We start from the raw sequence: 14,760 nt of genomic DNA on the forward strand, positions 1-14,760 counted from the left end.
AGCTAATGAGCAGGATGTTAAACCTACTGGGTCAAGAAAAGCCATGTTTCCTGTTTATGGAGCTGTTTCTGCGCAACATGCCGCCCCACGTCCAGACTGCGCTCGCTAACTCCACCATCACTGATCCCCGTGAGCTGGCAAAGGAGGCTGACCGATTCTTCGTCGCTACACAACGTTCCTCCCATGCCGGGGTGCTGGCTCCTACCTTCACTGGCCCCCCGCCGACATCGCGGGCGTGGCCCGACGGTGGCGCCACAGCATCAGACCGCTACAAGCCCTCTGGACTCTGTATGTACCACGCTCGATTTGGTGCGAAAGCTAAACGGTGCCGTTCCCCCTGCAACTACAGGCCGACGGGAAACGAGAGGGCCAACACTCAGTAGTGGCCATGAGTGTTGGCGATACGAGCAGGCTACTCTTCATCCTCGACACCATCTCCGGTCGGCGATTTCTTTGTGACACGGGCGCACAGAGAAGCGTGCTCCCTGCTACTGACGTCGACATCATGGGCGGGGAGCGGGGCCCCCAGTTGGCGACGGCTGACGGCAGCCCTATCCACACCTACGGCGTGCGGTCTGTAGAACTGTGTTTTGGTGGACAACGTTTCACGTGGGAGTTCGTCATGGCCAATGTAACGCTTCCCCTCCTCGGAGCTGATTTTTTGTGCGCTTACGGTTTGCTAGTGGACATTCAGAACAGCCGTCTGGTCGATGCCTTAACCTTCTCCTCCTTCGCATGTACGCGGAGGGAAGCGGCCTATGCAGGTCTAGCCAACTCTCTCTCAGAGGCAGACAAGTTCACCCGCCTCCTCGCTGAGTTCCCCGACCTCACCCAGCCTACCTTCTCTGCACCCACCGCTAAGCATGGGGTGGAGCATCACATTGCTACGAAGGGGCCCCCGGTCTACGCCAGAGCCAGGCGTCTCGACCCCGCCAAACTCGCCATTGCCAAGTCTGAGTTCGAGCACCTGGAACGCATGGGGATCATCCGCCGCTCTGACAGCCCGTGGGCGTCCCCACTCCACATCGTCGCTAAGCCTGATGGAGGTTGGCGCCCATGCGGGGACTACCGCCGACTAAATGACGCCACCACGCCTGACCGCTATCCTGTCCCGCATATCCAGGACTTTTCTGCAAACCTGTCTGGCAAATGCGTCTTCTCAAAAGTCGACCTGGTCCGTGGTTATCATCAAGTTCCCGTGCACCCCTCAGACATCCCCAAGACAGCGGTGACAACCCCATTCGGCCTATTTGAATTCCTACGAATGCCATTTGGACTCATAAACGCAGCCCAGTCCTTTCAGCGGCTGATGGATTCAGTGCTCCGTGGCCTTCCTTTCATCTTCGTCTATTTGGACGACATACTCATCGCCAGCGCCTCCGAGGAAGAACACCTGTCCCATCTTCATGCCCTCTTCACACGCCTCAGCCAGCATGGGCTGATCGTCAACCCGGCGAAGTGCCGGTTCGGGCTGACAGCCATTGATTTCCTCGGGCACCGCATCACTGGGGACGGGGCAGTCCCCCTGCCCTCAAAGGTGGAAGCGGTGGCGGCCTTTCCGCGCCCCCAAACAGCTCGTGCGCTCAGGGAGTTCATCGGGATGGTGACATTCTACCACCGCTTCATTCCTCGAGCCGCCTTTATCATCCGGCCACTGTACGAGGCGCTGAAAGGCATGTCCCCCAACCAGGCGGTCGACTGGACAGCAGAGCGGGACCGTGCGTTCACCGAGACTAAAGCTGCGCTCTCCCAGGCTACCCTGCTAGCGCATCCTTCACCTACAGCGCCTATTTCCATAACCACGGATGCATCGGACTATGCTGTTGGTGCGGTTCACGAACAGTGGGTGGGGGGGGGGCTTGGCAGCCTTTGGCCTTTTTCAGTCGCCAGCTTACACCCCGAGAGCGCAAGTATAGTACTTTTGACAGGGAACTCCTCGGTCTCTGGCTCGCCGTCCGGCATTTCCGTTTCCTGCTAGAGGGCCGCGAGTTTACTGCGTACGTGGACCACAAGCCCCTCACGTTTGCCATGTCCAAGACGGCCGAGCCATGGTCCGCTCGCCAGCAGCGACAACTCTCCTACATTTCGGAATTCACTACCGACATCCAGCACGTCGCTGGTAAGTCTAACCAGGTAGCTGACTGCCTGTCTAGGGCAGTGATTGGAGCGGTCCACCTAGGCCTTGACTATGTACAGATGGCTGCTGACCAGGCCACGGACCCGAGCATCCTCCGTCTCCGGGCCTCCGACACGGGGCTCCGCCTGCAGGACGTTCCTTTCAGCGACACAGGTGTCACCCTCCTGTGTGACGTCTCCACAGGACAGCCCAGGCCCATCGTCCCGCACAGCTGGAGACGCCCCGTATTTGAAGCTGTGCACGGCCTCTCTCATCCAGGCGGTAAGCCATCTGTGCGCCTGACCTCTGCTAAGTTTGTGTGGGAGGGACTTAAGAGAGACGTGAAAGCGTGGGCCGACTCATGTGTTGCCTGTCAGCGGGCTAAGATACACCGCCACATTAAGGCGCCCCTGGAACGCTTCGCAGTGCCGGAGAGACGATTTGACCATGTCCACGTCGACCTGGTTGGTCCCCTACCCCCCTCCCATGGGTTCACCTACCTCTTCACTGTGGTGGACAGGACTACGCGCTGGCCTGAAGCTGTTCCCCTGGCATCCACGACGTCTGCTGATGTGGCCCGGGCTTTTATTGGGTCGTGGGTCTCACGTTTCGGTACGCCTTCCGACCTTTCATCTGACCGTGGGCCACAGTTTACCTCAGAGCTATGGAATGCTGTGGGTGAGGCTCTGGGCGTCAAGCTTCATCGCACTACCGCCTACCACCCTCAGGCGAACGGCCTATGTGAGCGCTTCCACCGGTCCATGAAGGCTGCGCTTCGGGCTACTCTCAAGGACTGCAACTGGGTTGACAAGCTCCCATGGGTCATGCTGGGCCTGCGGACCGCCCCGAAGGAAGACCTACAAGCCTCCTCTGCGGAGCTGGTGTACGGCACGCCGCTGCGAGTCCCAGGCGATTTCATGCCCAATGCAACGCGTCCCTGGTCAGCTGTGGACCAACGAGCCTCCTTGCTGGACGGGGTCAGAGCTTTCACACCCGTCCCTACCGCCCAACACGGCGCTCCGGTGTCCCAGGTGCCCCCAGGTCTGCAGTCAGCGGACTACGTGTTCATCCGTCACGACGCACACCGCCCCCCTCTGCAACCCCCTTATGACGGCCCCTTCCGCGTCCTGGAACGGGGAACTAAGCACCTGGTGGTGGATTTTGGGGGCACGGCCGAGCATGTTTCAGTGGACCGAGTTAAACCCGCACACCTGGACTTGACGCAGCCGTTGGAGTTAGCCCAACCTCCTCGTCGCGGTCGTCCCCCGGCTCCGCCTCCTCCCCCCGTGGAGGCCCGAGCTGCCTCTTCTGCTCCTCAGGCCGACCTCCACAGGCCCGCGTCAATGCCTCCCACAGACACTCCGGCCCCTGTTATCCGGAGCCGCCGCGGACGGCCTGTCGTCCCCCCGCGCCTGCCTGACTTCGATTACTAGGGCGAATTCTGGGGGGGCTCATGTGGTGGACACGTATTGGGGACAGAATTCAACCCAGGAACTAAGGGTTAAGTCATGGTTGCCCTGGCAGGTTAACGCAGGGTTAAGTTATGGTTGTCCAGCCAGTTTTCTGATTATTCTTGCCACCTCCGCTGAGTCGAGCTGGGGGTTTTGTTTGTCTCGCTGATTTACCGTGGATTAAAGAAAGTTGCCTACACGGCTAAAGTGTGAACCTACGGTCTTCTCCGTTACTTCGGCTCTACAGTACAGTGTTAAATGGGGAAGTAGAAGAGATAAAGTAGTTTTATCCAGGTTAAGATGTGATCAAATTGGTTTAGATAAGACTCTATTTTTTATTGGGAAAAGTAAATTCACAAGTGTGCGTGCACAGTAATATGACGGAAAATGCGTAATACCTAATAATGCACTGTGACAAATATAATGAAAGGGTAAGGTTGCAACAAAGGATGAGCGAGAACGGACGAGGACGGGAATTGGAAGGGATATTGGGTACAAATGCAGATAATGTGTGGGAAACACAGAGCGTTATAGATATTTTAATAAATACAGGATTGTTCAATAGAATATTATGTGTTTGCTTGTTTGCTTGTTTTGACTCATATAAAACAGATCCTGTTATGCATACTCCGGTACGGTGCGTGGCGGTATGCCCCTAAAAGTTGGTATTGCAATCCGCAAAAAATAAATAAATAAATAAATAAATAAATGCGAGGAAGAGAAAGAAGAAAGCAGGTCCGTACCGGAAGTCACGCTGTAGTTTGTCGCTCAGGAAACACAGCAGCGCAAATAAGCCGTTGTCCCCAACAGCCGAGGTTAAAGTTAGCTAAACAAACATGCCCCGCGTTTACATCGGACGACTGAGCTACCATGTCTGCAAAAAGGACGTCAAGCTGTTTTTTGGTGGATATGGAAAGGTCACGGAGATCGATTTGAAAAACGGGTACGTTTTCTCGTAGGCTATAGCTTAATGACGTCAAACGTGGCTCACTTATATCCCAACCTTCCTCTAGAGTTATAAACTCCCTAACGCATAAGTATAGCTTCTGCTACCGTAACCTTTACGCAAATAAGTTGTGTTATTTAAGCCAAATTTGTTGCAATTTCGAACCCTACTTTTCCCTTGCCCGTCGTACCGCACAATATGGCGTCTTTGTTATGACGAGCCCCTATCGTGCTGAGCTCGAGCAAGCGGCTTCGCTCGAGCAAGCAGCTTCGCTCAGTGAGAAGAGCGCACTGTTTAATTTATTTATTTTACATGGCCGACGTTTCAACTCAGCTCTGCTTTTTCCTAGATACGGTTTCGTGGAATTCGAGGACAACCGAGATGCCGACGACGCTGTGTATGACCTCAACGGGAAGAAGCTGTGCGGGGAGAAAGTGACGGTCGAGCATGCCCGCGGACCGCGGCGAGACCGGGATAGCTACGGTGGGGGTGGTGGGCGCAGTAAGTGCTGTCCGTTACTAGATAACCCCCTCTTCCCATCTCCCCTTGGGGTTGAGGTGTCCAGCATGGACTGCACACGTCTTTCCTGTCGCTTATTGACTCCACCAACTTTATCACGCATTTATTTTTTGGTCTCGATGACCGTTGACCACCTCTTTAGTTCACAGGGACGCCATTGCACGTTTTTGTGAATAGCATCCAGTCATCGATGAACTTGATCAATTGAACTTGAATGATTGATTGATTGATGAATGATGATCGAACTTGTCACACGATGTCGTTCTTAATGAAAGCCTAGATTGCATGCAAAAACCCAGTTGTCATGCAAGGTGACTATGTATTGAGTGGCGGTACTACGGTCATGGCAAACGATGCAGGGTGTGTTGCACACCCTGGGCTTTTTGTAATAAGACATGTAGAGGGATAAGTCTGTCACTAGTGAACCCATTAAGATTGAAATGTTTTTGTCAAATCCAAGTTAAAACCTTTTTCTAAGCTCGTCCTTTTGAACACTGCAGCTAGTTCTGACAGTTTGAGAGCAGGCATTTTCCAATTATCTTGCATTGCTGTGCCTTCATGGCCTATGAAACCTATTACATACAGGTAAAATTTTGATAAAAACAAATCATACTGTTTCTTGAAGGCAAACTTCTAGCCCCTTACTAGTGCCTCAGAAAAAAGGTAAACGCAAAACACTCATCTGTTATAACAGTTTCTAACTTAAATAGAATAACTATCATGTGAAATGTGTATTTTTTATACCTTAATTTCGACTTTTTTTTTTATTCAACATTAACAAGTCCTTGATTGTTTCAATTTGAAAGAGTCCAGTTGCGAGCTGAGGCTGAGAGTCCATTGATGCTAAAGATGACTGGCTAAGATGACTGGCTGTCCCGTTTGGCCTTGGCTTTCACCTTTACAATGTGTGTGTCACCTTTGCCCCCCCTTGATCCTTGGCTGACCTAACCGGAAGCCATGATGACAGCAGCCTTTTGCCAATAGACCAGGGGTGATGGTGAGAACTGCCATTGGTTTCTATATTGACAGCAAAAATAAACTGGAGCAGCTCTAGTAGAAAAACTTACATGCACAAGAAATGTAAGTTAGCAAACTGGGGTAAAAGATTAAAGTTCTGACTTGACGTCTGATCAAATGGATCAAAAGAATGATTTTATATGTTACTGTCTACCGATGACATTCAATTAGGTCCAGCATTGTTCTTGACAACAACCTATGAGGATGCCTCCCTTTTTTTTCAGGGTTCAAAGGTCTTGCAAGAACATCACTGTCAATTAGTTTATGCAGCAAAAATCTTCAGTGTTGTCCCAGAGAATGTCAGGCTCTGTGTTTTCGGAAACAGATGCAGTGGTGTTCTTTGCAGCAGAGAACAACTTCAAAATGCTGAACATTAAAAACTTAAAAGAGCCTGCGCAATGGTTTGTAGTTCACTAATCTAAAGGTTTGTCTAAAGAATAGCATCAGATGGATACCTTTTTCACAAAGTGCAATTTTTTTATTTTGCCAACTTGGACTCTTATCTGGCAAGTCACTGTCTTGTGTATTCTGTAACCTGAGACAATTTTCTTTCTTTTTTTCTTTTTCTTGTCGTCCACCTTCGTTTCTGTCTCTAACTGTCTTGGTCTCTTTCTTTTTAAAGGTAGTGGGTACAATAGCCGAAACCGCGGTGGTGGTAGGGATAAGTATGGGCCTCCTGTCCGTACAGAGAACCGCCTCATTGTGGAGAACCTGTCTACCCGCTGCAGCTGGCAGGATCTTAAGGTAAACTGCTGGGGGAAGTAGCACAGACGAAGTGTTTGTTGTATTTACTCAGCATTAATGCCCCACAACAGTTGGGACAGAAAATATGTCACCATTTAATGCACTGTCCACATAACTTTTTTTCCCCATTTGCACACAATTATCAAAGGTTTCCCTCCAAAAAAATCAAGTAATATCCATGTCATATAATTGGCTTGTTTTTATCTGCTTGAGCAAAATGGAGTTGGACCCAAAATTGGTCCTTATGAACAAGACAAGCAGCTGATGTAGTCGAGGTTTATTGAACAGTTTGGGTAATACTTTAAGTCACAAAGGCAATGGTTTTAATATGCCAGCCAAGTTAACGCTTTGAATGTTTAAAGACAGGCTGAAATTGTTTTCTAAGAGCATTTTCAATGTAAAAAAAAAAATCCCCACTTTTAATCCTATTAAGTCAAAGCAAAGGGACCTCAAATACGGGGGTTTTGGGGAAAGATGACAGGGTGTTCCTCTGAGAGCAACCAAAAATACAGCACTGGAAAACTACTTTAGCACACTTGATAGGTCACAACCTGACAACAGTTCGGAAAAAAGTAATCATTGCTGTTGGGAGGGCTGGGTACCGAAACCCGGTGTTAAACGGGCACCATAACGAAATTATTTAAGACCGTAGTATTGATAAGCTCCAATGTTAACAGTTCTATTGGTATTAGAAAAAGAAATGTGAGAAAATAAATTTCATATATATTTGTTTGTGTTGGGCGACCCGATCCTCGGGGTGGACCCATTTCTGGCGCAGCGTGTTTTGGGGTTTAGGCAACCGAGATGCGATGTTTGGAAAATATGTGTCTCAACTTAGCCGACATGCCCGCCACATACGGAATCACCACTGGTTTATGCTTAGGCAGCTGTTGTCCTTCTCCTATCTTCAATTTGCTGGTGCACTGTTTGGGCATCTTCCTGGCTTGGCAAGTTAGGATAACCACACTCAATCAGAGCAATATAGTGTACGCTGTTAAGTGCCAGGAGGATTGCCATGACTTGTACATTGGGGAAACTAAACAGATGCTGGTCAAGAGGATGGGACACCACAGGATAGCTAATGCGTCAGGCCAGGACTCTGCGGTCTACACCCATCTACAGGCCAGTGGCCACTCGTCAAGAAAAAGTGCACATCCCTGATAGGGAGGAACGCTGGTTTGAATGGGGAGTCAAAGAGGCCATCTATGTGACGAGGGAACGACCATCCCTGAACCGAGAGGCAGGCCTAAGAGTACATCTGTCGCCATATTACAGTGCTGTGATTGCAAACATTCCCAAATCCTCTGTGAATAGTACACGTAGCCATTGTAACTCTAGTTAATGGTCACACCCATATTTGCATATGAAACCGATCATTCATTAGTTTCGGTCGTTATGCAACTGTATTGTTTGTAAGAAGGGGGATACCTGCAGTCAGTTAAGACTGAAGAGGTCACTTCGATGAGTGATGACATGTATCTGTTATGAGGCTTACCAGTGCTTTACGTCTTTGGTAAACCCTTCTGTGTATACTCTGGTGGAGTCTTCTGTTGGTTGTTGACTTTGACACAGATACGCCTACTTCCTGGAGGGTGTTCTTGATCTGGCCAACTCTATTGAAGGGGTTTTTCTTTACCAGGGAAAGAATTCTTCTGTCATCCACCAGTTTCCCATGGTCTTATAGGACTTTTGGTGCTCTTGAACTCACCAATGTGTTCTTTCTTTTTAAAAATGTACCAAATGGTTGACTTGGCCACACCTACTGTTTTTTTTGCTAACTAGTGGGTTTGTTTTGATTTTTCAGCCTAATGATAGCTTGCTTGCTTCACTGGTGGGGACAGCTGTTTGAGCTTCATATTGACAGTTAACAGCAACAGATTCCAAATGCAAATGCTACACTTGAAATCAACTCTAGACTTTTTATCTGCTTACTTGTAAATGAAATAGGGGGATTAACACACACACAACCATGGAACAGCTGAACAGCCGGTAGTCCAATTATTTTTGGTTCCTTAAAAAGGGGGGGATTACATAAAAAACTGCCCAGGGTTTGTGCGGTCATGAAAAACCTGGAAAAATCATGGAATTTGAAAATAGCAATTTTTAGGACTGAAGAAGTTTTGGAAAAATAACCACAGAAAGTTTTAGAAAAAGTCGTGGCAGTTTGCTTCACTAATACTGTATATTAGAGTAAATGTGGTTCAGTTAAGATTGACTGAAAGAAAACTATATTGATTAAACAATACTTTATTGTTTGGGCAGATCAGTCACGTCACTCGATTAGGTTGGTCTCTGCGAGGGGTAACATCAAGAGACGAGATGTAAATTCATGCAGTGCCAGGAAAATGCTGATTTTAATAATGTCTGGCTTTACTTGGACAAGTATAAAGTATGACTTCAGAAAGACCAGGACCTTGGACATGTAAAATGTGGACTGTGCAGTAAAGTGTTCAACATTTCGAACATGGGAGAGGCAGTGCTAGCTAGCCATGCTAAAGGAGCTAAACACCAGTCTGTTGCTGCTGCCCATGAATCAACTCTCAACCCCATCACTGGCTTTTTCACCCTGGTGATCAATGTGACACCTGCTTCCCTCTCATCCATCATCAAACAAGGGACCATTTTGGGTGCTGTGCCCAGAAACGAAGCCTTAACTGCAGGGCTACTGTGAGTGCTAATGGTGGCTGAGTCTCACTATTCCTATAAGTAATGTAAAGACACAAGCCAGCTTTATCAGGTCATGTTCTTCAACAGTTAGATAGCTGCCAGATTTGCAGAAAACTGAAAAGCATATTGACGAGAAGCTTGCAGAAATGAAAAAAGATTGTATTTGGATTGTTTTAGGGAAATTCAAACAGGGAAGGTTATCTTCTGTTAATGCTCAATTAGGTTAATGGTAAATAGGAGGCATAGTTGGTTTAAAATCTTCTTAGTTACAAAATCTTGTATTCCAAAAGACAGCTTCTCTCCGACACTGCTGCCTTCTGAAGTTAATGTCAGTGTTACTGGACACTACTTATTTATTTTTCAAACATTGTTGCCTCCTAGTCATTTATGTTAGTTAGTGCTACACAGTGACACACTTTATTCTGTAAAGATCTTACTGGTGTGTCAGCATTACTTAATGTTTATGTTGTATCAAATCACATAGCTTGTCATCAATTTTAATTGAGATATACTGTGGTAAATTTTGACATGGATTTTTCCCCCTTATTTTGCATATATACACATGTTTCAGAGAATGTATCGTCATGAAAATTGGTCTCAAATTTATTGAGAAATTTATTGGTAAAAATGAATGAATCCTGAGGGCTGTAATTCCTAGACCGTTCACTCCATTTGAATGTAAGTATCGTCAAATCAGTGGTGAAAGTCTGTACTTTGAGCTCATAGTCACCATTTAATTTCAACTCCAATATGCTATGGTAGACATTTAAAATAACAATAATGTTGTCAATGTCCAAATATTTATGGACCTAACTGTATAAAAGGTATAAACCAATTTTTCTTTGTGAAAGGGCTCCACTCATTTGAGCTTCTCTCACCTACCTTTTTTTTAATGTCAATGTCATTAGAAACACTCATTTACATACTGCCTTTCAGATCGAAATATGAAACAGTGCACACCCTTACACCTGCCTTTGCTTGTACTAGTCAATCAGAGGTGAATTCATGGACATTAATGACTAGCCCACTTGCCGATTGCTCTAGAGACAATTGAGAACAGGTATGGGTAAAGGTTCCAAAGACTATTGGTCACTTACAAGTAAAAAATTGTTGAATTTTTAAGTCTGTTTCCAAGCTTTTTAGACATGTTAAATCTTGTTATGGAACTTGGTCCAACTTTAGGTCTTAAATTTTGTGTAGCACACCTTTTTGGCTTGAGGTGGCAGTCAGTGGGCAAGTTTCCATTAACCTGCTTAATGCGCAATTTGATTATGAACCAAAAAACAAGTAATGGAAATGTGAATTTTGAAAAAACTCACAATATTGCAAAAATGTTTATACACTTGCATGAGGTGGTTTTTCAGACGATTCGAGAAAGCAATATTTTCTAAAATGGAAATGGAAACATATTTTTCACATTTAAGTCACATGACATGAAGAATCACATGGCATTCAAAAACATGGTGCGTTTTGTGTCATTGGAAGGTGCATAGCTCATCATAACTGATAACTCATCAGTCTTGGACCCACAGGACCATTGTAAAATGATTGTGGACAATGACCTCCCAGAAATACCTGATACGTGGCTGCCACCACTTGCGTTTTCTGTCATACATGCATCACATGCCCTTGTCACCTATGTGGTGGATGCAATCGAAATCACTGTGCCAACGCAGACCATTGTCAATTGTGTTTTGTCAACTTTTTTTTTTAAATCGCTTCTATTTTACGCAAAACTGCAATGGAAACTCACCTAAATACCTAGTAAACGTCACAGTTGGTTTGGCATAAACTTCAACCATGAGTCTCAAATTTAGACCATGTTGAACTGTTTGAAGTTTTCCCTAAAATAGGCCGTCTGTTTCAGATTTAAATTTTGATTAAAAGATTAAAAGTATTGTCACTCCATGTGATTTTTTTTTTAAATCTGCTTTTTAAGGATATTTTGTTTATGCAGATAGATCAACAGTGCAGTCTCTACATTGTATAAGGTTAAATATGTTTAAATTTTTTAACATTTGAAAATTATTTTCGACACTTGTGTTTAGGACTTAATGCGTCAGGCAGGAGAGGTGACCTACGCAGATGCCCACAAGAGAAGCGCCAACGAGGGTGTCATCGAGTTCCGCTCCTATTCAGACATGAAAAGAGCCCTGGACGAGCTGGATGGTACGGACATTAATGGGAAGAAGATCCGCCTGATAGAGGATCAGCCTCGCAAACGAAGGTCTTGCTCAGGCAGCCACTCTAGGTGAGGCTTCAGGATTTGTTTTTTATTTAATTTTCTTTTTCAATTTCATCACTTTTTTTTTATCATCACTTTTTTTTTACCAATCGTTTATGTATTTTTGGTATTGCTCACAACTGTGTTGGATTCTTTTTTTGAAAAGAACTTTCAGAGAAGATAAGCAACACTACCCACAAAATTGTCATACTTATTTTTGGGATAAAGTGTGGATTCTTGACCTTTTGTGTCTGTCTTCCCCAGGTCCCGCAGTCGTCGTCGCTCCCGCAGCAGGAGCTCCAGGAGCCACTCCAGATCCTGTTCCAGGTCAGACCAGGACAAGGACTACTTAATTAATAATTGTGCAAAATAAAAGTTGAGAAGAAATTGACGGTGCTGTTGAGGCACTGGTCCATGTCCACTATTATTGTTATTGTGTATAATTTTTTTCTTTCTGAAATGTCAAGAAGTTTTTACTTTTATGAATGTGCCAAGAGAAAACATATATCTTTTCTTACAGGGCTCGATCTCGTAGCAACAGGTCTCGATCTCGTAGCAGCAAAAGGAGTCATCGTTCCCGCTCCAAGTCTGGAAGAAGCAAATCTCGCTCCCGGAACCGTAGATCCCGGTCTCGCTCCCACACCCGGAAGTCCCGTTCTCGCTCTCGTAAGTCCAGGTCTCACTCAGGTGAGCGCAAGTCCAAGTCCAGCCGTTCCAAGAGCCATTCCAAGGTGAAGTCAGAGCGGGACTCGCGCAGCAGCTCCAAGGAGAATCCAAGTGAAAAAAGGTCCAGGAGTCGCTCTGCCTCCTCGGTGGAAAATGGAAAGGAGGTGCATGCTGCCAAATCAGCCTCATGCTCACCGTCTCCACAGGCCAAACACCTCCGCTCAAAGTCTGTGGAGAAGCAGTCAACATCCCTTTCAAAGTTTGATTCGCAGTCTAGATCAGCCTCTCAGGATTAAAGGGAGTTTTGGTGGGGGAAGGGAGATGCATCATCTACAGTTATTTCATGATCCTCAGGCTTTTACAAGACAGGTTGTGTGTTTGTAATGCTGGCTTATACTCCTCTGTTCCTCCCTCAAGTGTGCACTTGTCTCAGATATTTTCAGTGTTGTTCCCTGGCATGGTGAGGAGGCTCACAATGATACATGGCTACTGGTCAACGTGAAAAGGGTTTGATTTTGTAATGCCTATTTCCATTTTCAAGATTTTTCTTGAACCTCATTGGTCAGTATCTCTCATGAACAAAAACGACACTATTTAAATGAAAGAATTACTATTACATTTGATGCTCCCTCTCATTTTGTAACAAAACTGCAGGTGAAATTGAGAATTTTTTTCTGCCAGCAGCCCCCAAACCTCAATTAATGTCTGAAGTTCTGCCAAAATTATATATCTCATGTTCAGCGTTGGGATGTATCTGTGTGGGGGAAGAGTTAAGGGTAGTTGGGATACAATGTGGGAGTAGGTCTCTCTTTATTTAATGTCTGTCATTTTAGAATGGGAAGTTGCATCCCTAATGCTATGTATTTCTCTATAGCAATCTAAAATGTATAATTAAATGCTTTAATAATGTGAGTGCATACTACCTGGCATGAGGGGTTTGAATTTTGCTCATTCGGGAACAAAATATATGATGGATGCAAAATGATTTGTTTTTTGTCTCTTTTTTTTTACACTGTAAACAGCTTATGTGTTGGATGGGCTTTGATTTCTACTTTCCTAGAAGCCCTGAAAGTGTTATTGTTGCAGGGGTGTTTTTTTCTCTACAGAATTTTTGACAACAGAATATTTTCCTTGTTTTCCTATTTTCCTCACTGAAAGAGCTTGGTGTTCATATCCCTTGCTTTATAGTTCGTAGTTTGATTGAACCAAATGAAGTTATCTTTTTCTTTTGTGCGCTATGCACTGAGTTAGAGAAGCAACTGCTGTGGAGGATGTCAGTAGGTGGCAAACCTGCAAAGGGCATTCATAGGAATGTTTCATACATCAAATCTCGAGATTTTTGGGCTCTTCATCATTTTCAACATTTGATTTATTGACACCGTTCAACTTGGAAGTGAAACTTGACTTCTTGATACAATCTTTTTTTGTTTGTTTTTGGTAGGTTTCTTGTTTGTTCAATAAAAGATCTCAATCATAACTGGCCTTTTGTTTATTTCCATATTAAAACACAGCCGCTTACTGCAGTCTAGTGTTACAATGTGACCTATATCCAACTAATTATATAATAAAAGGCTTTTCATTAAGGGTTGGCCATTTCTAGAAAAGTGAGCGGCGATATTGTGAGAGGAGGGGGTGCAGAGTACGATCGAGTTAATTTTTCACTTAAAACAAGATCTCTGTTTTTTATGCCCTGTAAACTAATCTTAACTTCACCACATTATATCTCAAATCAACCATTATGGGAAGTCAAGCTATTTCAACGCAAGTCTTTGAACGTTACATTGTATCACCGGTGGCTGTAAACCGGCCTCACGCATGCGCAGTTGGCGATCCGGAGCCGCAGGAGACAAGAGATGGTAAGCCAAATTCAGTTCCGAATTGATCATCAAGCATGAATTTATCTCTGTTGAATTATTATCTGCCAATCGGTAAAGACGCGACCATCTTTAAGTCAAAAGAACATCATAGGGTAAGGTGACATGTTTTTTTCTCGTGGTTTAAAATTTTAGCGCATGCATTTGTGAATATTGTCAACCATAAAGCTATTTCTGGTTTATTAAATAGAGAGGCACGTACTAATTGACCTAATTTTTGTTGTTGTACAATTTACAATAATAAAAGGGAGTCGCTCCAAGATTACTAAAATAAACACCTAACCGTGACCGATGTTTTGAGGTAAAATAATCCTCATTCATTCGTGGTTTTGCCAGAAGATGGGTTGCAGGGTTCATCTTTTGTAAATGGGATTTTCGCAGGAATTGGAGACCCTATGCTTTTAACTCATTTTGCACTGAGGACTTCTGATCCTCCGCCATTTTAACGGTTTTTGGTGGTATTGCTGATGGTCTGTTACCATAATTCAACATTTCTTTAACAGAGGGCAGGAATTTGAGGCTTTCTAGAAGTCACA

The 14,760-nt window shown here is 45.3% G+C and overlaps 1 protein-coding gene across 1 annotated transcript; it reads left to right on the forward strand.

Annotated features, from left to right (window-relative positions):
- Positions 1-4,263: 4,263 nt before the first annotated feature.
- LOC130106979 (serine/arginine-rich splicing factor 6-like) lies at positions 4,264-13,827 on the forward strand. The gene is made up of 6 exons (XM_056273360.1): positions 4,264-4,510; positions 4,863-5,014; positions 6,672-6,793; positions 11,509-11,711; positions 11,949-12,011; positions 12,205-13,827. Exons 1-6 carry the CDS (start codon positions 4,404-4,406, stop codon positions 12,644-12,646), a joined length of 1,089 nt encoding a protein of 362 aa, XP_056129335.1. The 5' UTR covers positions 4,264-4,403; the 3' UTR covers positions 12,647-13,827.
- Positions 13,828-14,760: the final 933 nt, after the last annotated feature.

The sequence above is a fragment of the Lampris incognitus genome, chromosome 2 (assembly GCF_029633865.1).
Source record: "Lampris incognitus isolate fLamInc1 chromosome 2, fLamInc1.hap2, whole genome shotgun sequence".
Lineage (NCBI taxonomy): Eukaryota > Metazoa > Chordata > Actinopteri > Lampriformes > Lampridae > Lampris > Lampris incognitus.